Genomic DNA, 21,528 nt, shown 5'->3' on the forward strand with positions numbered 1-21,528 from the left:
CTGCTTTAAGCATCCCTTCACTTGTTTTTTTCCTCACCCCATCTCTCAGTTTGTTGCTGTCACCCATTGTCATGTCTGAAATTGGAGTATAACGCTGCAGGGCAGAGACCACTATATTTGTTCTGCAAGCATGGGTGGCGGGTGAACTCCCCCCTTGGGGAGGCTAACCCCCTGGCCCTGCCCCTTCTGCCCAAGGCCCCGTCCCCACCTGCTGGAGCCCCAAACCCCCCTCTTGCCATGACCAGAGCCTCGAGTGCCCCATGGCCGGAGGAGTCCCAGCCCAAGCTGGCCCGAGCCCTGAGCTCCAGGTTGCTGGCTTCATGGGAGGGGGGGACTGAGGGCGGGGCCACAGCATGGGTTAGGGGAGGCTTAGCCTACCCTGGCCTTCAGTACCTGCCGCCCATGACTGCAAGTAGCACCAAGGTGTTGGAGTCAAGCATTGTTTGGGGCTGATTCTGGAAAGTGCACATTTGTACAAACTTTTTTTTTAAAATTAGAAGTCTATCATTTGGTACTGGAACATTGAAATTTAGGTCCTTGGACCAGATTCTCAGCTTTTGTAAACTGAGGCAGCTCTATTTAGTTCAAGTATTGATTTCAGTGGAGCTGCACCAGTTTACAACAGCTGAGCTTTTGGCTCATAGTTTTATTCTCTTTATTCTAAGAGTCTGTTAAAATACTGAACATGTTTCAGAATAGTTTGCTAATGCTGGAGATTATTGCTTTGCCTGGGGCATACATCAGGCAGCAGAGATCAGTACTTTTTCTCTCACTAAGAGACTGATGTGTACCCATTTTTTTCCCTATCAAACTGTATTCTTTATGTGTTTTGAATTTTTATTAGTTGCCTAATGCATTTTTGCAGCAGGCGGCAAAAATGAAAATAATGAAGCAAAAAAATGGATTTCAATCAAGAACTGTTAGATACTCCATTAAATGCCTCCAAATGAAGGCATTGATTTTTTTAATCTATCTATGTAATGTTAGTAGGAAACATTTGATAAGCATAATGTTGGTTTTTTTCTTCTTTTCATTTCAGTTTATTTATGCATTGGCCTTGTTGGAATATTGTCTTTAGTCCCTAAAACATTAGTTCCTTTTAATACCATCGCTCCATCATTTATACATTCCCAAGATCACTTCTGCATAGCTCAGAATAACACCATGGCTTCCAAAAGCAGTCATAGACCTGGGTCCTGCAAACCCTTATTCATGCAGCTGGTCTCACTGACTTGAATTTGGATGTCAAACATGTTTTGTGTGTTATAGTGAGGCATATAAAAGTAGTAGAGATTTACAGGAGAATATAAATTGAAGATGAAAACCAGGCTGTTGCAGCTTTGTATTGAGTAATATTAAAAATGGAAGTACTGTAACTTTAATTGATCTTGGAGGTAGAAATAAATAGAAAAACCCATACACCAAAGCTGTATTAACTTGATGTATTAGGAAAGCTGTATTAACATTAAGTAAGGTTTTTGGAAAATGTGATAAAGCCATAGTTTATGGTGAGGCATAACCAATATCCTTCAATTCCTGGGCCCAGCCAGGCATTAATGAACTCAAGTGGCACCAAATTGTGCCTGTGTACTAAAAAATATCAGTGAAATGTTTGTTCTTTACAAAGATTAATAATGAATTCAAATCTTGTTACATTACTGGTATTTCTGCCTCGCATCCAGGCTTTCTGTCAGGGTTTTCCTCCTTCTCATCTGCATGTGAGGAAGGGTCAGGCCTGTCAGTCAAGATAGTGACTTGACTCCCACTTCTCTCGGGAGATCCGAGTAATCTCCGCCTCAGGCAGACCCTCAAACAAATTTAGAGTTCAAACCGTAATTTTTAATTTATTTTTGTAAATTCTCTTTGAGGCCTTGTATATGGGAGTTTGACTGGCAGAGATTTTATTTTCTTACGAAGTTTTTTTTTTTACTCCTGAGAATAGGGAATTATTATTAAAGTTGTAACACAACCTTACATAATGTACCATGAATTCTGCCTTATAATATGTGATGCATTTCCCTAGATTGATTCTACTCTCTGAAATTATGCATTGCTAATCAGCACTGGTGAAATTGTCGGGGAAGTGCTGTTAAAAAGCGAATTCAGCTCCAATTAACCTTTTGGCCTTTATAACCTATTGTGCAGTCAAGCTTTTTTTAAAATGAGCATAGTGGAAGTTTTTTTCTTAGGTTAGTAATGGAAAGTCAAAATAAATGTCAAGATTCATTTTACTAATACAAGAAAAGATATTTTTGGTGATTTCAAAGGCATTCAGCAGTTTTTAAAAAAAATATTGCATATTTTAGAAGGATTACAAAACATAACTAAAGTATAATATACAAATACTCTTGAAGATGTACAAGCTTCAGGTCACGAAACCATCTGTATCATTTTTTCTTAATTATTATCATTCCTGTTTTAAAATTAAGCAGCAAGTCTGACTGAATTCTGAACTCTGGAGCATACAGAATAATGTCACTCAGGGCATTTTCAAATTGTGCAAACCTCTGGATGTGGTGATGGTGTTAGGATATGGATAACTTTGTATTTTAACAACCAATTATTTTTATTTAAATATTGCATAACATAGCAATAGTGCACATGCTGTAAACTTCAGCCATGCCTCTTGTAGTACAGGACCCTGCTTTCCAAAATGGAGGATGAGCTTTGATCTGTACATCCACATTCTTATAGAATAATGACAGCTGCATCACACATCCTTTTTCTTTTAATAAACAATTGTTTTAAGCTTCTGTGTTTGAAGATTCTGAATGCATATGGCACACGTCTTTCCTTTGCAGTAGTATTGCACCCATTTCTGAAATCAGCATTTTGTTGTAGACTGAAAGGTGGTGAGAAATGGGTGCTGCAAGGTGAGTTCTAGTTCTGGCTACTTTGGAAAATTCTTTAATGATCGCTATTGCCCCTCCAAAAGCACCTTTTTTGTCAAGTTTGAGTCTGTTCCTAACCGTCTTGTGGATGATAGCCAGTATCTCTCTGTCCAGTTCCTTCAGGATCAGAAGGATAGCATTCAGGACATTGTTCCACCTCTTTCTACTGTTATCTGTAGGGCCTACCAAATTCACGGTCCATTTTGGTCAATTTCACGGTCATCAGATTTTAAAAGGGGGTAAATTTCATGATTTCAGCTATTTAAACCTGAAACTTCATGGTGTTGTAATTGTAGGGGTACTGACCCAAAAAGGAGTTGTGGGAGAGGTCGCAAAGTTATTTTGGCCGGGGGGGGGGGGGGGGGTTGCAGTACTGCTACTCTTACTTCTGCGCTGCTGCTGGCGGTGGCACTGCCTTCAGAACTGAGCAGCTGGAGAGTGACGGCTTCTGACCAGGAGCCCAGCTCTGAAGGCAGAGCAACCAACAGCGCAAAAGTAAGGGTAGCATAGTATGGTATGCCGCCCAGCACTCAAGTCAGCACAGAAGTAAGGGTGGCAATACCGTGACCCCTTAAAATAACCTTGTGACCCCCCTGCAACTTCCTTTTTGGTCAGGACCCCTAATTTGAGAAATGTTGCCCCTCCCCGCCTTCCCCAATGAAATCTGTATAGTATAGGGTAAAAGCACACAAAAGACCAAATTTCATGGGTGGGGGAGACGAGATTCCATGGTCTGTGACACGTTTTTCATGGCCGTGAATTTGGTAGGGCCCTAGTTATCTGCCTACCTTAAGTGAGAAGGAAAATCTGTCTCAGGATGGATTTTCCTTATGTTTTCTTCTTATGGTATCCTCAATAACTTTGTGTACCATTTCTTCACTCATTACATAAAGTCTGAGACAGCAGATGGATACAGACACGACAGTACAAAGCCATATTGCTGATAAGCATTGGTCATACACGCCAGCAGTCTAACTGTTGTCAAGTTTTGTGTAGTGTCATGGCAACAAAGAGTGTTGAGGAGGGACTTGAAGGTGGATATGCACAGCACTGACCCATGTTACCCATTACTTATTTGGGAGGCATTCTCCATAAACATCCACAAAGCTACCTCCTTACCCACCTCCAAATTAGTTTTGTTATACAAAAGGATATCTTGGTTTTTGTTCTGAGCTCAGCACTGGACTTAAAATAATGGTGTGTGTGTGGGAAAGAAACACAAACAAAATTAACATTTAGATGTACTCTATATAAGGGTAGAACAATTTAAAGATGGGGCTGAACAAATGTAAAATTAATGCATTGTTTTATTCCTATTTGTAAAAGTAATTGGTATCTTCTGGTTCATTTTAAAAGTCTGTTTTTATTTTCTGACACATTCTGTTTACAATAATTTAATGCAGTGATAAATATCAAAACTTATCCCACGTAAGATTTGATATGATAAACTCTGATTTATACTAGTAGTTTTAGTTACCTTATGTATGACAATGTCAGTTAATTCTTTAATGGAGATCAACAGCTCTAGAATATTTTGTTATTGGCTCATTTCACATTATAGGACATCGGTTTGAAAGCTATTAGGAAAGGGTGACATGTTTGCATACACAAAACGAGAATATATCCTACTGCTAAATATCATAGTATTTTTATACTAAGTATCACTCTTTTGACAACTTTTGTGCGTCATAGATCTTTTTCTCTTTTACCTTTTTGATTCTATTAGATAACTTAGTCAATATGTCTGACAATGCAGGCATTTTTCCCTAAGGTATAATTACTAATATTTTGTCCAGCCATGATGTAAAAGTCCTAAATATTGGAAATTCTGCTTTTTCTCTTTGGCTAGGTATACCACAGCCCAATAATAGCTCAGTCTAAGGATGTTTTTCCTCATATATTTAATTTTTTTATCATATTTATGCTAGTTTCACCCTCATATGCCACACTAAATAACTCAATTTCCACCTTTGTATTTCCATCCATCAAATATTTGCAGACTTACATTGCTGCTGCTTCTAATCTCTTATCAAATCTATGCATATTTAGCTCTCTGAAAATTTACTTCATGATCATATTGGTTGCTTGTGAATTCCCTCACTTTGTCATTCTTTTTGTTAATGTGAGGATCAGAATTGAACCTTCTGCTCTAGGTCTCTGCACAGACCTCAAAATTTCAGTCCAAAAGGTTAATGTTGTTCTTCGAGTGCTTGGTCATGTCGATTCCATTGTAGGTGTGTGTGCACCCACGTGCATAGTCATCAGAGATTTTTGCCTTTGCAGTATCTATAGGGTCGGCTGTAATGCCATGCTCATGCTTTGGTATACCAGGCACCACTGACCCTACGTCCTCTCGGTTCCTTCTTACCGCCCATGACGGTTAGTCAGAGCGCCTTGTCTTGCATTGCAAGAGCGTTAGCAGTTCTTACAGTCCATTGTTCTGTCTCCTTTATTTTCTGTTGATAGGTACTTGGACCATTAAGTTAAGTGTTAGACTAGTAGTTTAGGAGTTAGGGTCCCATTAGTGACCCCCACGAGAGCTGTTTAAAATATTGGGGGAGTTCCACAGAAAGGACAAGTGCAGGATCTACAAAAACGTTCACTCTCGAACTCAAAAGGAGCGGGATATCTGCTTGAGGGCCCTCATGGAGGCTGTGCTTCGTCCTACCTCGGAGCCCTCTCGATTGGACTCCACGCCCGGCACCGTTCCCCTTCCCTGGTACCTAAGAAACGTCTGATGTTGACGGGCCCGACAACACCACAGAAAAAGAGGGTTTTGGGCAAAGGACCTGTGTCAGGTCATGTGCCTGCCCCGGAGCTGCTTAGGGGTACTACTGTGGTCAGACCCCCTAGCCCAGCCAGGGACTCACCTCCGACTCCTGAGAGTGGCAGGGGGTCCCGGCCCTTGTCAGGGTCATCTGTGCTCAAAGCGGGCCCAGCAGCCAAGTAGGTTGTCCGGCACCGCAGAGGCCAAGCCATGTGATGGACCCGGCTAAGGCCCCTGCATCTACGGGCAAGCCGGTTATGGGACCACCCTCTAAAGCAGTGGAGTGTCCCTGATCCCCGGACCACATCACCGCAGCCTCAGTCCCCAGTTAGAAGAGACAGGTCCCTGATGCCAAGGTTTCCACCTACAAGGCACAGGACACCTGAGAGGCGCCCTCCAGATGGCCTGGGATGCTACGGACTCGGTGGTCAGGGTAGTCGCCTCTGTGTTGGTCACGAGGCACAGCTCCTGGTTACAATCCTCCCGACTGTCCCAGGAGATGCAGACTAGCCTTCAGGACCTCCCGTTTGAAGGAGCAGGGCTCTTTTTGGAGCTGACTGATGCACAGCTTCACGGCCTTAATACTACCATGCCACCCATCGTTCGTTGGACCTACGCACCCCTCAGCAGGCTAGAAAGTTGTTCTGTGCCCCACCTCCGTTGAGGTCCTGGGGCGTCCCCAGTCTAGTTCCTACAGAAAGAAGGACAGAGACAAAGGATTTAAATGGCGTTACCCTTCGTCTTCTCATTCCTCTGCCCAGCCTGGTTCTTCTAGAGGCCAAGAAAGCCAGAAGCTGGCATTTTGAGGATGTGCCCCCGTCACTTCCCAGGATCCACCCCCCTGCTCTTTCCTCAATAGCCTGTGCCCCTTTTGGTCGGCCTGGTCATGGCTGACCTCAGACCACTGGGTGCTTGACATAAAATCTTCAGTCTGTACCCTTCGTGGCCACCCCTCCCTACCACCCCCTTTCCCCATCCCTCTTCAGGGACTCTTCTCACGAGCAACTCCTTGTTCAAGAGGTCGAGAACCTCCTACGGCTGGGGGCGGTAAGGGAGGTCCCTCCAGACTTGAAGGGGAAAGGTTTCTACTTCCACTATTTCCTAATCCCAAAAGCAAAAGGGGGCCTCAGACCCATTCTGGACCTGTGCCACCTCAACAAGTCTTTCAGGAAGTTAGTTTTGCATGGTCTCTCTGGCCTCCATTATTCCCATCCTGGAGGTGGTACACCGCCCTCAACTTGAAGAACGCATATTTCCATTTTCCCAGGGCACAGGCGCTTCCTCCTTTTTGTGCTGGGCCAGCGCCATTTCCAATTCACAGCGCTGCCATTTGGTCTCTCATCAGCCCCAAGAGTATTCACAAAGTGCATAGTGCCAGTGGCTGCTTACCTGAGGTGCCGAGGTATTCAAGTTTTTGGTCGAGGGACCTTCAACTCGAAGCAGAAGAAACAGTTACTTACTGTAACTGTGGTTCTTGGAGATATGATGCAAACCCACAACCCACCCTCCATTCCCTCTGCATTGGAGCCTAGCCTTCCTGGTGTGAAGGATCTGAACGGGATTGGGGCCTTCTATCACTCTCCTGTAGCCATCTGGCCCAACCCTGTCACAGTATGTCTTTTGGAAATAGATATGTCCTCCTTTTCTGTAGTTTAGAACTTTGATTTTCAGCGTTCCCTATTTAAGCATTCCCAATCTCAATCTGGAGGGATGGTTAGTGGTCTAAACATCAGTTTTGAAATGCCTATACTCCCTAGAACCATCAAGTTGAATCCTGAGAGAATAAATTCAATTCTTCATATTTCTAAAACAGATAAACTATGTACCATACACAGAAGGTCTTTCAGAAACAGTCTAAAAAACCAGGATCTTGTCGACCATGCATGGACACTGAAGACCCTATAGCAACTTAGGTACAAGTAAAGATGTGATCTGGTGTTCCTGGCCAGCGTTCCCAGCCAGCGTTCCCCTACCCCCACACTGTGTGCTATTTGGCCTGGCTGTAGCCCTCTCTCCCAGACATGACTGCATTTCAGTATGCTATATATGAGTGAAGTTTATAAAGAGCTTTGGGATCCTTCAGAATGAAAGATGATATATAAATCCAATTATTACAACAATTTTATTCCTAAACTGGAGTATTCAAAATGTTTGTTTATTACATTTTTAAAGCCAATTCCTTTAGTATTGATTTGGCTGCAGTGCACTCATACAGCAAACATGCTGCAACAGCTACACCGATTAAGCAGGTCCCTTTTCCCTTGGTAAAGTAACAGGGGTGGTTCCAGAACAATCAGGAATTTGCTGGAACCAATTAAGGCAGGCAGGCTAATTAGGATACCTGGAGCCAATTAAGAAGCTGCTAGAATCTGTTAAGACAGGCAGGGTAATCAGGGCACCAGCCTAGCTGGTTTAAAAAGGACTTCACTTCAGTCTGTGAGGAGCACTCAAGGAGTGGGAACTGAGAGGGCATGCTGTTGGAGGACTGTGGAGTACAAATGCTATCTGGCATCAGGAGTAAGGTCCTGTGGTGAGGATAGAGAAGGTGTTGGGAGGAGGCCAGGGGGAAGTAGCCCAGAGAGTTGCAGCTGTCACACAGCTGTTACAGGAAGCATGGTAGACAGCTGTGATCCATAGAGCCCTGGACTGGAACCCAGAGTAGAGGGTGGGCCTGGGTTCCTCCTATCCCCCCACATTGGATACCAGAAGAGTTGACCTGGACTGTGGGTTCCACCAGAGGGGAAGGTCCCTGGCCTGTCCCCCGACACACTAGGTGGATCAGCAGAGACTGCTGGGATTGTTCTCCTTCCTTTTCCCCATGCTGGCCAGTGATGAGGTTAGCTGAGTGAACGGCAGGTTTGAGCCACTAGCAAAAGTGGCCAAACTGTGGGCTGCCGTGAATCTCTGAGGCAAGCAAATCCACCGATAAGCACAGGGCCCACCAAGGCAGAGGAGGAACTCTGTCACAATACCTTGAGCCAAATTGTGTACTGGCCTGTGCCAGTGGTGAATTTGGTCCTTTAGGGTTAAACAAACAATTTTGAATTTGGAAGATCAAACAAACCTGATGACTGAATGGGGTGAAGTCTACTGTATGATTTTTATGATTATTATTTATTAATAAAAATATATACAATTATATTGTTTACATTGTGCTTTAAACTGTAACAGTGGAGCTGTATATGAGTTTGCTATAGAGAGGCAGTAGGTTGTATTCAGTTATAGTCTAAGAATTCATACTCTTTCCTTTTGTTTTGGGACAGCAGCATTTTTGACTTATTTCACTGGCACTGGAGCTTGCTAATTACTATATGCAGCTTATTGTAATAATGGCCAAACACACACATCTGTGGGTTATAATGTTGTAAAGTGTTATAAAATATGCAAACAATTTTATATTAGACAACTTATGAGTAATGTGAGGGTCTCTGTATTTTGAAAGATGTATGAAACCCTGCGCCAGCCCCTTAGAGGCCATAATAAATTGAAAGATCTAATTTCATTCATCACTTCAAACCTAATAGAAATGTGCATTTGCCAGCAAAACTCTTGTATTGCTCAAAAATAAATATGGTTTCTTTGGTGTGATACAGTATTTTTCATGTGCACACTCTGCAAAGATGAACTAATCCTCAATCTTTCTAAGAGGGAGGGAGGTGGTAGTATTCCAATTCTGTAGATGGGAATAAGTGACTTGGCCATTGCTACAGAGTAAGTCTGTGTCAGAGCCAAGATTAGAGCTCTGGAGTTCCTGGATCCCAGTCTTATGCCTAGACCAGTACACCACGCCCTTCTCTTTATGTATGTTTGGACAAAAAACACATCCAGGTGTAATGACCTTTAATTTCTGCCCATTTGAGCTGACTGTACAGTGCAGTTCGGTGGATCCTTTTTACAGAGAATAAAAACTTAAGCTTTTGCTGCTATTAGATCCTTATTTTAGATGTGTGTTAAATTTGTCATGGCTAAAGATTTTCTCCCTGGTTCCCTCTTTGAATATCAAGTAGCATGTCTTGAAGGTGTTTATATTAAAGCCTGATACTCTTTCCCTCCCTCTCCCCCCCATATCCATATTACTATAACTGTTTAAAGTTGTTTTCACAAGGTAGAAAATAGATGGAGGATATTTAATTTAGAAATTCACATTATTACTGGACAGTGTGCACTGATCTAAAAATAGAAGAATGCAACTTTAAACAGCTTTGAAAGACAAAAAAGCCACAAATTGGTATGCAAAAAAGAAGGTGGTAATAAAATTAGGTTCAGTTATGACCACTAACTATTTCCTTATCTCTGATCCTAACAAGTGGCTTCTTATATTCAAGTTTATTAGCCCCATTACTTACAAAACATATTGAGAAAAGGGGAGTTCACTGATTTTTTTTTATTTAATATCCTAAGGGATGAGGGAGCTCATCAGCTGTGTGCCTTTCTCCAACTCTTTAGTGATAGACTTGTATTGGTATATGTGCATGGGCAGTGTGATGTAGTGGACTTGAATGTAGGACCAGCAGCTATGAAGTCCTGAGTTCCAATCCACTGATTCACTTTGAAGCCTTAGGCAAGTCATTCAATGTCTCTACTTCAGTTTCCCATCTGTCAAATGGGAATAATATCTCAGAGAGTGGTCATGAGGATTTTTTAGTATTTGTACAGAGCTTCGATGTTCTAATGTGCTATCAAGGTGCTAGGTATATTATTGTTCAAGCCCATCATTAAAGGATTAAGTTTTAATTTGTTCATCAGTTTATCTAAACTAGCGGTCCCCAAACTTTTGAGGGTTGCATCCTCCTTCCCCCAAGCTGGGGCCTGGAGCGGGGCCGTGGCTCCGGGGAGCGGGAGGGAGGAGAGGAAAGCGGACAAGGCTAAGGGGGCCAAGGCTGGGGCCACGACTGGGGGCAGGAGCGGGGCCGCAGCCGGGCTGCAGTGGAGACCGGCAGCCGGGCCCCCGGCTAGGTGCATCTTCTGGCCTCAGCCCCGGGCTGGGAACAGAGCAGTGGCCAAGGCTGGGGGCTGGTATGGGGCCAGGAGCAGAGCTGTGCTGAGGCTGGGGACAGGGCCAGGAGTCAGGGATATGACTGGGGTTGGGACCAGAGTGGGGCTGGGTGCAGGGAGGGGCTGGGTGGCACTCCCTCCCTGCCCCCTATGGGGGTTGGCCCATGCCTGCTGCACCCCCCCCCGACATTCCTCCCCACCTCTTCTAAGGGCGTGCCTCACAGTTGGGGGACCTCTGATCTAAACTAATCTATTATAAAGAGAAGAGAGAGACACACACACACACCTCACAAGAGAGAGGAGCCTTCTTGTGTCTACTCAGCAGACCCAGCTGACTGTCTTCCTTTGTGTGGATAAGCGCTGAAGTTCTGTATAAAGTTTACATATCGCAGTTCCCTTGTCAGTCAGTTGCTGTATTTCTATAGGTGGAGCCAAAATTAGAGTTACTCGGTGTGCTAGACTAAGATAGGACAGTGTAGAACACATGCAGTACATAGTAAACTAGTGTCCAAAACAAACCACAAATTAAAAAGTTAAGCTGCCAAACCAGACTAGCTTGGTGGTATAATAGCTGTGTGTCTTATATGAGATGCATAGAAATATGGAGACTTTAGAACACTGTCCTGTTTGCTGCTGATTTTGATATGCCTTGGCATTGAGAAAAGGCATCTCTTGTGTGTTTGGAACTAGTTGCTTGCGTAATCCATAAGGTCATGCAGAATGCAGCTACTGTATATTCATACAACACAAATGAAGCCAGATCTCCGGGTGCGGGCAGATGGTGCCAGCAGCTGAACAAGACACTTGAGAGTTGTCACTTGGGGAAAATGAAGGTGGTGATTGAAGACCTGAAAACACTTCTTTTTGAGTGAAGTTGTATTTATTTATTACAAATTTTATTCAAGTTTAATTTTAGGTGATATTGAGTATAATTGAGGGCCTACTTTAATATGGTTTAATTGATATACAATAAAAGCTGTTTTATCCAGCACTTCACCACTAGAAAGCTCCATAAAATGTCATTCCTTATCTTCGTCGATATTCCAGTTTATAGTCCGGTTGGTGCGGGGCTGGCAGGGGGTTGGGCTGTGGGAAGGGGTGCAGAGCGTGGGCTCTGGGAGGGAGTTTGGGTGCAGGACAGGGTGCGGGGCAGCAGGTTGGGGCACAGGGCAGGGTGCTGTATCTGGGGGGCACTCTCACCTCTGGTAGCTCCCCACAAGCGGCGACCTGTCCCAGCTGCTCCTAGGCAGAAGTGCAGCAAGCAGCTCCCCATGCTGTCCCCGCCCCGAGCACCAGCTCCACAGCTCCCAATTGCAGCCAATGGGAGCTGCGGGGGCGGTGCCTGTGGTTGGAGGCAGTGCACTGAGCTGCCTGCTGGGCCTCCGTCTCGGAGCAGCTGGGATACGTTGCCACTTTCAGGGAGTCGCCTGAGGTGAGCACCCCCGAGATCTAGCACCCTGCATCCTCTCCCGTGCCCCAACCTGCTGCCCTGAGCCCCCTCCCACACCCAAACTCCCTCCTAGAACCCGTGCCTCAGCCCCACACCCCCTCCCACACCCAAACTCCCTCCCTCTTAGTTAATTGGCATTTTTCACTTACTGGCACCCCCCATTCCCCCAGTATGCTGGATAAAACCGCTTTTAGTGTATAAAGAAAAACTTGTATGATAGAATAATGGTGCACATAAAGTAACAAGTCAGCCGTGTGATAGTCTAGCTGCCTTTCCATAGGTTAGAAGTTGTTACCTTGCTGTTTCTTTTCAGAAAGGCATTCCGATACCTTTAAAATGTTATCAAGTTAATTGATCAAATTGTTCTACTGTAGGTATATTGTTCAAAAGATTAACTGTCTGGATTTTCACGTTAGTGCCAGTATGTGTGCTGGAAGCCATGTGACCTAAACATGGGAATTCTGTAGAGGGTGTTTCCCTGGGCAAGCTCTAATAATAAAGTAATTCTTTTTCATCAATATTCAGCTCAAATGTAGACCCCGGATTTTAAATGCCAGCATTTTTTAAAGGAAGTGAATGTGACCATACATCACTTAATCACATTGTGCTGGACGCTGTGTTCCTTCAGTTCTGTGCTGACTGCAGGAGCAATGAAGAGGTGGAAGGAGGCTTTAAACTACCTTTGCCATTTCCTTCTGGCTCTGGCAGGGGTCCCTTTAGCCCAGTGGTTCTCAAACTTTTTGTACTGGTGACCCTTTCCACACAGCAAGCCTCTGAGTGAGACCCCCTTATAAATTAAGAATGCAGGAATTTAATTTAATGTAACAGGCGCTTGTGGCTGACAGCCACTGCACCTGGCCAGGCTCATGACCTTCCCCCCAGTTTGAGAACCCCTGTTTTAGCCCTTGTGCAACTTGGAGGAGCTGGCATGTAATGGCCCCCTACCTAGACCACTAGGTTGGCAAAAGAATAGATTGTTTTCTGATATATTGAGCTTAGACATTAGTACCTTTTCAACTTTGTCCCTTTTCTCCTTACAGTGTAAGTGGTGTCTAAAATAGTGAATCATATAAAGACCCCCTTTTTTGAGTCTGTTGCTCTGCAAGCACTAAGGGTTTTGGCATGACAGCTCAGCTCTTACCCTATGTGTTCAAAGGGTAGTGTCGCTTGTGAGTCCAGAGCTGTTCTCAGGTACGCTTGCACATAAGTGACCTTATTATTTTTGCTCTTGTGTTTTTTGAGGGTTTCATATACCTAGAAAGCCTGAAAGAGGCCTTGGTGGTAAATTTTCAGTTAGAGTTCATATGATTTCAAGCTGCCTTTTAGAATTAGGGTGAGAAATGAAAGAATTCTCTTTATAGGTTAGATACCTACTAAAAGCACTAGATGCACTTTTCCCACCAATCTGAGTGAGTTTACTCGGTAATTGAAATATTTATTGAAGCTTCTCCCTCTAGCTCAAAGATGGTTTGAGTCCATCTTTGTCACGAAACTGAGTAAAATACAAAAAAATAAAAACCTGTCTTCATGTCCTTTAGCTGAAAGTGGTAGACTCAAACAGTTTTTACTAAATAGGACTGGCATTGATTGAAAACCATATGGAATGGACTAAGGATTGCTGGGCCCATGTTTTGGAACTAGCTAATCTTTATAAGACAGAGCTATTCATTAGAAACATTTATTTGGGTGAAAAGATTTAACTTATTTGAAACTGTACAGTATACATCTAGAAATCCTGTAGGACAATGACTTTAAATTCTATTTCACTGGCTTTTTTCATGGCAGAAAATAACTTTTTTTTTAATGTATTCTAATAAGCATTTGATACTGTTTTTGAAACTGGGTTAACCCATGTTGATTCAGATGGCTTACTTTCTATTTATGCCATCTGTATTTTGCTTTTGAAAATTGTTGGGACACTCTTGCTGCACAAAACCTTGCAATGCTCTTCTGTGCTGTTGTGATCGCTTGCTGGAAATCTAGCAGTAATTTGAGTTAACAGTTGGTTTTCTGCATGCACCTCGGTAACTACATACTTGTAAGAACCTATGAAAAAAATGAATATGTGCCAGTTAAGCAGCACTAACATCTTTTTCTTGATTTTTAGTTCAGAGGAGCTTCCTTTTCGTGATGCAGCAATAGAAAGGGTAAGTCCTATGCTCACGTCTCTTAAAACTGTAAGTAAGCATCAACACTTGACAGTGTGTCCTTTATAATATGTATAAGTTTTTTATAACTGGGGGCTATAGTGTCATACTGTGGACTTTCATATTGAAAGAAACACATTTCTCGCATCTGCTAGAGGATGGGAATCTCCTCTTAAAAATCACACTTTTGGTTGAACTGCATTTCTGTTCATATACGACTTGATGCCATTAAGTCCCTCTGGAACTGTTAACACCTTTCTTGGGTTAACCACAAAAGGTCACTGCATTTTTTTGTACATTGCTGCCTTCACATACATCCCAGGCTCTGCTGGCCTGGATGAATTACGGACAAACACAAGACCCTAATGTGGCTGCATGTTGAGCTGCTGCTTAATAAGAAGGCAATTCCGTTAATGAAATATTTCAAGTTACGCTTGGCTCTTGCCCTAGTTCAGTTCCCTTTGGTTAATTGATACCCTTTACTATTGTCTTTTCAAGTTAACATCTCTGTGCTGCTCAGATCAGCTCCTCCTAGTACATGGAGGTGGGGGTGAGTGTGTGTTTTAAACAAATGCAACTCTCATAGCCTTTAAAAGCTGTCTCTTTGGAAAATTGCAATATGCTGAGCTACCGAGAGAAGCTGATGGGGATCAGTATAGGGCAGTGTATGTGTGAGAGAGTAAGAGAAAGGAGTGCTACTTATGGGAGGAGAAGAAAAATCCCCAAGTCCCTGTCTGTTTTGCATTGCTAGGTGGTTCTTGGTTCATGACAGCGTGTTTCTGCAACCTGAAACTGCATTGTTTTCCTGCAATGTTTCATTGCATTTATAGCATAATGAGCATATATTGTTAACTTCATTTTAATCAGAAGGACACAGCTGTGTGTGAGGCTATGAATGTTCATGGTCTCAAATATTAGACAACTTAACAATTATTTTTCATTGTCATATATGATACTTGAAGCTCTGATTCACTTAACTAAGCATGAGATATATAGTATCCTTAAGCTATGCTATGAAAATAGTGTCTAATTCTCATATCCCATGTTTTAATAATACTGTCTCAGACAGAGTGTTTGCATAGGAACTATATTAATTGTACACTTTCCAATGTTAAGTTGCAAATGTAGTTACTTTTTATAATTACATTGTATTCTAGTTATACTTTTGGTGATATTCTGACCTCTGCTGGCCTGAGGCTGCGGTTTGCATTACTCCAGTCAGTGACGCTTAGTTCTCTGAAATGTCTGTTACCACAGTGGTTGATAGGGCAATTAGCATGTAAGTTCATTGCGGGCTAATAATAAAGAAAAGATGGAGGGTTTTTTAATTAACTTATCTGGCAGTGGGGACCTGCCCAGGCTTTTTCCTGTATCATTTCTGACCTTGTGTGATGCCCAGAAGCAAATATTGGTGGTGTTTTGACCAGTTTGTAGTTTACATAAAGAGTCTTTTACTTTTTTCCCATTAAATTTGAAACTCTTTTCCTTTTGGTCACAACCTGTCCTTCATACATGTTCCACTGTACAACCTAAATTGCTTTTCTTTGTGTAACATGGATGGGGTTTGTGTGACTGCTCAATAACTACTTTCGATACTTCATTGCATAGGTCATTTGAATGCTTAAATGCCAGAAACCATTGAAGTATGTTATAAACCAATTCACCTTCAAATTTATGCAATGTTTTAAAATGTAAAATTAGGAGAGACACCATGGTCCAGTGGATAGAGTACTGAACTGAAGACCTGGGTTCTATAACTGGCTCTGTCTCTGATGTCCAAATCGCTTCATCTCTCTGTGTCTAACCCTAACTCTGTGTCTGTTTCTCCTCGCTCTGTCTTGTTTGTTTAGACTGTAAACTCTTCCGATTTTAATAGTTCTTACTATGTGTTTGTACAGCACCTTGCATGATGAAGTCCTGACCTTTGTTGGGGTCTCTACCACGGCACTACCCTAGGCTCTCTACTGTAGGTGCTATTGCAATATTAATAATAAATAATAGAGTGTCATAAAGATGGATATTTGCCAGTTAAGATTCATCCCTTTCCAATAGCCCATTATTTATTTTACTTGGAATAAGATTCCCTCCCAATTTCAGTTTGACTCTAGTATTCCCAGAGGCAAAAATACTTCCAAGTTTGACTATGTCTACACTAGCGCTTTTGTTGGTAAAACTTTTCAGTCATGGGTGTGAAAAAAACACACCCCGACCAACATAAGTTACACTGACAGAAGCACCGGTGTGGACAGCGCAGTGTTGGTGCAAGAGGCTCTCCTACCGACATAGCTACCCCTGCTCGTTAGAGGTGGGAGAGCAGCTACACAGGAGACCTTACAGAAGTCCAGCTGCAGCGGTGTCTCGTGTAGACGTAGCCTTTAAAACCTACTGCAGAAGACAGAACAATGGTTTTCTTCAGAGACTACTACATGGACTCTAGATTTCCTGATAAAGCAGTAGTATCCGTCTTCTCTGCAATGTGCTTCTTGAGATGTAGCCAGGTATTCCAAGCAACTCTTGTTGGATGTGAAAATGCGCATTGCTTAGGTTAAAAAAACAAAACAAAACAAAAACAACCCACAACTGTCCAAAACACAAACTTAGAAGGCTTTAAGAACCAGCATAGACTGACCCAGGAGACAAGAAGCCTGAATTAACCTAAAACTGAAAAGAGTCCAGCATTAGAGGCTCAGGGAGAAGATGGGATTTTATTTTTCTGACCAACTAACTGAATAACTTGCCCAGAGCAGAGACCTGGCTTGCTTTACTGGACACTTGTATGCAATTTGCCCCCTTTCCCTCCCAGCCTGAACTACATCCAGAGAAATAATTTGGAAAACTTCTGCTACAGGGTTATTATAAGGGATCACTGTATTTTCTCAGCCTCACTGTGAAAACAAAAGAGTGCAATGATGCTAGACCTAAGATATGTGGGAGTCAGCAGTTTTTCTACAGTTCCTTTTTAAGCTAAATGTTACAAGATAGAAAATAAGAATATTTTTAAAAGCTGAAGATGCCAGTGTCTATCTGCAAAACCTCATAAAGGTGCCTCAACAGCATGAAACTCCACAAGAACCTCAGGGCAATGAAATGCAATGTGAAAAGTCAGATAAGTAAGACTGGCAAAGTAGCAATATCTGACTCGACCCTGTTAGTTTAATACCTGATGGTATTAAACCACCCAAGAAAATGGATATAATGTTGTTGTTTCATTATACATGTCATCCATGTATTTACTATGACCATATTTTTCATTTCCACTTTATTGTGGAAAACGCTCTATGGACACCTTTAACTTCCTAATACTTTCTTTCAGCTTTTCAGACCTGTAGTTATATCCATCTGCTTTATTTCTGCATAAATTCTGCTGATCAGAACTTAACTATTACCTTAGTTCTAAAGTGTAAATCCACATGGGGTCAATTTATGATATGGGGTCATTTATGAAATTACGGATCAGCATATTTAAAAATGAAATTTTTGTTGTGCATCCACATTCAGATTTTTCTAAAGCTATCTCATGAGTGTTTCCTTCCTTTTTTAATACCCAACATTATGAACTAACAATAGCTTGCCATATTATTTATAGGTGAGTCAGAGAAAATTATGCACATTGTGTTTCTACTCTATTATAATAGCTTGAAATGCTATAAAATCACTGTTATGGTTTCTGACTGGCAGGAGCTTATTTCTGGTGTGTTTCTATTTAACACAGTACAATGCGATCATCAGCCTACACATGGCATTTGGCTGTTCCGCACATCTTCTGGGGCAATTATCAATATAGTGTAACTTTTTTTTCTAGCAAAACCCTGTGTGACAGTACAGAAGTTTTGTGTGTGTGTGTGTGTAAATTAAGCTTTTGTGTGCAGTTATGTACACAGCTTTTAAAAGCATTTCTGAAATAGTTGGCCTTTATCTTATTACACAAAACAGTAGTAGTATACATGGTTTAATTACAATAAGATATCTAATACAAGAAGTGGATTGTCCTTGCCTCTAGACTTAGGCTAGATGGATGAAGATAACAATAACTGTTAAAAACAAGTTGTTTTCCAGTTCACTTCATGAATTTTATCATGGAATTTAATTTAAAGATGGAAAATAACTGTAAGGACACTTATCGCTGTGTGTGAAGACAAGCCCTACAGTGGCGCAGCTGCACTGCTGTAGTGCTGTGTGTGAAGAAGCTACTATGCTGATGGGAGAGCTTCTCCCATCATCATAGTTAATCCACCTCCCTGAGAGACGGTGAGAGAAGCTGTCCCACCCACATGGTGCTGTCTACACAGGGGTTAGGTCAGCATAACTACGTTGCAAAAGTGTTTGGATTTTTCACACCCATGAGTGATGTGATTATACCGGTATAGGTCTGTAGTTTAGACCTGGCCTCAGCCCTATTTCTCCTAGTTCAGGCTTGGATCAACTTTTGTTGGTGAGAGACACAAGCTTTCGAGCTACACAAGCTTTCTTCCGATCTGAGAAACTAATTCAGGCTATGTCTACATTAGCACTTCAGTAGGTAAAACTGATGTTGCTCAGGGGCTTGAAAAAAAAAAAAAACCACCCTTGAGCGACATAAGTTACACCGACAGAAGTGCCAGTGTGTAACTGCCAGCTGACATAGCTACTGCCATTCATTGGGCATGGTTTAATTATGCCGATAGGAGAGCTCTCTCCTGTCACCCTAGACAGCAGTACAGCTGTGGCACTGTATGGTCTCTAGAGTAGACATAGCCTCAGTGTGTCACTGCTATAAACAAGGTGGAACAGATTGTTTAGCATAAGTAGCTAACATACATTTTGAGGGACCATTCAAGCTTAAGTGGCTCATTAACACTTCTCCAGTCATAGGGAAGAAAGGAATGGAGGGGGGGAAAAAGCAGCTGGGGTGGGGTTTGGTAGTGGGTTACAGATTGTTGTAATAATCCATAATCCAGTGTCTCTATTCAGACCATGATTTTTAGTATCTAGCAAAGCCTGGGAGCTTAAATTCATAACTTCACCTTGAATGGTCCCTTGAAATGTGTGTTAACTACTTATGCTAAGCAATCTGTTTCACCTTGTATTTAGCAGTTACACTGAGTTAGCCTATATCTACACCACACTTTTGTTGGTAAACTTTTGTTGGTCAGGTCGTTCCTGACTGAAAAAAGTTTTACCGACGAAAAGCGCCAGTGTGGACAGCACTTTGTTGGCGGGAGACTTTGTTGTCATGCTGACAAAGCCAATGCTGCTTGTTGGGGGTGGTTTTATTTTGCCAGTAGAAGAGCTCTCTCCTGTCGGCAAAGAGCGGCTAAACAGGAGACCATACAGCAGCACAGATGTGCCGCTGCAAGGTATGTAGTGTAGATACGGGAGAGGAGTTAGGTTAGATTTTTTTTAAAAAATTCCTTCTGCTCATTTAAATAGAATATATGGCTATGGGTACCCGCATGGCCCCACAGTATGCCAACATTTTTGTGGCTGACTTAGAACAACGCTTTCTCAGCTCTCGTCCCCTAATGCCCCTATTCGCGCTACATTGATGACATCTTCATCATCTGGACCCATGGAAAAGAAGCCCTTGAGGAATTCCTCCATGATTTCAACAATTTCCATCCCACCATCAACCTCAGCCTGGACCAGTCCACACAGGAGATCCACTTCCTGGACACTACGGTGCTAATAAGCGATGGTCACATAAACACCACCCTATACTGGAAACCTACTGACCGCTATGCCTACCTACATGCCTCCAACTTTCATCCAGACCAAACCATACGATCCATTGTCTACAGCCAAGCTCTACGATACAACCGCATTTGCTCCAACCCCTCAGACAGAGACAAACACCTACAAGATCTCTATCAAGCCTTCTTACAACTACAATACCCACCTAGTGAAGTGAAGAACCAGATTGACAGAGCCAGAAGAGTACCCAGAAGTTACCTACTACAGGACAGGCCCAACAAAGAAAATAACAGAATGCCACTAGCCATCACCTTCAGCCCCCAACTAAAACCTCTCCAGCGCATCATCAAGGATCTACAACCTATCCTGAAGGACGCCCCATCACTCTCACAGATCTTGGGAGACAGGCCAGTCCTTGCTTACAGACAGCTCCCCAACCTAAAGCAAATACTCACCAGCAACCACACAAGAAAACCACTAACCCAGGAACCTATCCTTGCAACAAAGCCCGTTGCCAACTGTGTCCACATATCTATTCAGGGGACACCATCATAGGGCCTAATCACATCAGCCGCACTATCAGAGGCTCGTTCACCTGCACATCTACCAATGTGATATATGCCATCATGTGCCAGGAATGCCCTTCTGCCATGTACATTGGTCAAACTGGACAGTCTCGACGTAAAAGAATAAATGGACACAAATCAGACGTCAAGAATTATAACATTCAAAAACCAGTCGGAGAACACTTCAGTCTCTTTGGTCACTTGATTACAGACCTAAAAGTGGCAATTCTTCAACAAAAAAACTTAAAAACCAGACTCCAACGAGAGACTGCTGAATTGGAATTAATTTGCAAACTGGATACAATTAACTTAGGCTTGAATAAAGACTGGGAGTGGATGTGTCATTACACAAAGTAAAACTATTTCCCCATGTTTATTCCCCCCCCCCCCCGACGTTCTTGTTAACGGCTGGAAATGGCCCACCTTGATTATCACTACAAAAGGTTCACACATCCCCCTCCCCCGCTCTCTTGCTGGTAATAGCTCACCTTACCGGATCACTCTTGTTACAGTGTGTATGGTAACACCCATTGTTTCATGTTCTCTGTGTATATAAATCTCCCCACTGTATTTTTCAATGCATGCATGCGATGAAGTAAGGTGTAGCTCACGATAGCTTATGCTCAAATAAACTTGTTAGTCTCTAAGGTGTCACAAGTCCTCCTTTTCTTTTTGCGGATACAGACTAACACGGCTGCTACTCTGAAACCTTTGTTTTCTGTGTTGTAATGGAAATGAATATATTTGAAAATGTAGAAAAATATCCAAAAGATATTTATAAAAAATCTCAATTGGTATTCTATTATTGTGTAATAGTACAATTAAAACAGCAATTAATTGTGCTTAATTTTTTTAATCGAGTTCATTTATTTTGAGTTAATTGCTTGAGTTAACGGTGATTAATTGACAGCCCTTATATAAATAAATAAATAAAAGCACATCCAGGCTGACAGCTCGTATGCAAAGAAATGGCTTTTTCCAAGGGAGACTAATTTAGCAACGGTGATGCCACTGGTGCCACTATAATTCTTGACGTTAAATG

General features: G+C 42.4%; 1 protein-coding gene across 5 annotated transcripts in view; it reads left to right on the forward strand.

Moving 5' to 3' along the window:
* The window catches only part of USP6NL (USP6 N-terminal like), a 210,360-nt gene that overhangs the window by 114,458 nt on the left and 74,374 nt on the right, over window positions 1-21,528 (forward strand). For all 5 annotated transcript variants that reach the window (XM_074942631.1, XM_074942632.1, XM_074942634.1 and 2 more), the window contains exon 5: window positions 14,211-14,250. In XM_074942631.1, coding sequence (XP_074798732.1) covers window positions 14,211-14,250 — 40 coding nt within the window. The remainder of the gene's footprint in view (window positions 1-14,210; window positions 14,251-21,528) is intronic.

Source organism: Natator depressus, chromosome 1 (assembly GCF_965152275.1).
Source record: "Natator depressus isolate rNatDep1 chromosome 1, rNatDep2.hap1, whole genome shotgun sequence".
NCBI lineage: Eukaryota > Metazoa > Chordata > Testudines > Cheloniidae > Natator > Natator depressus.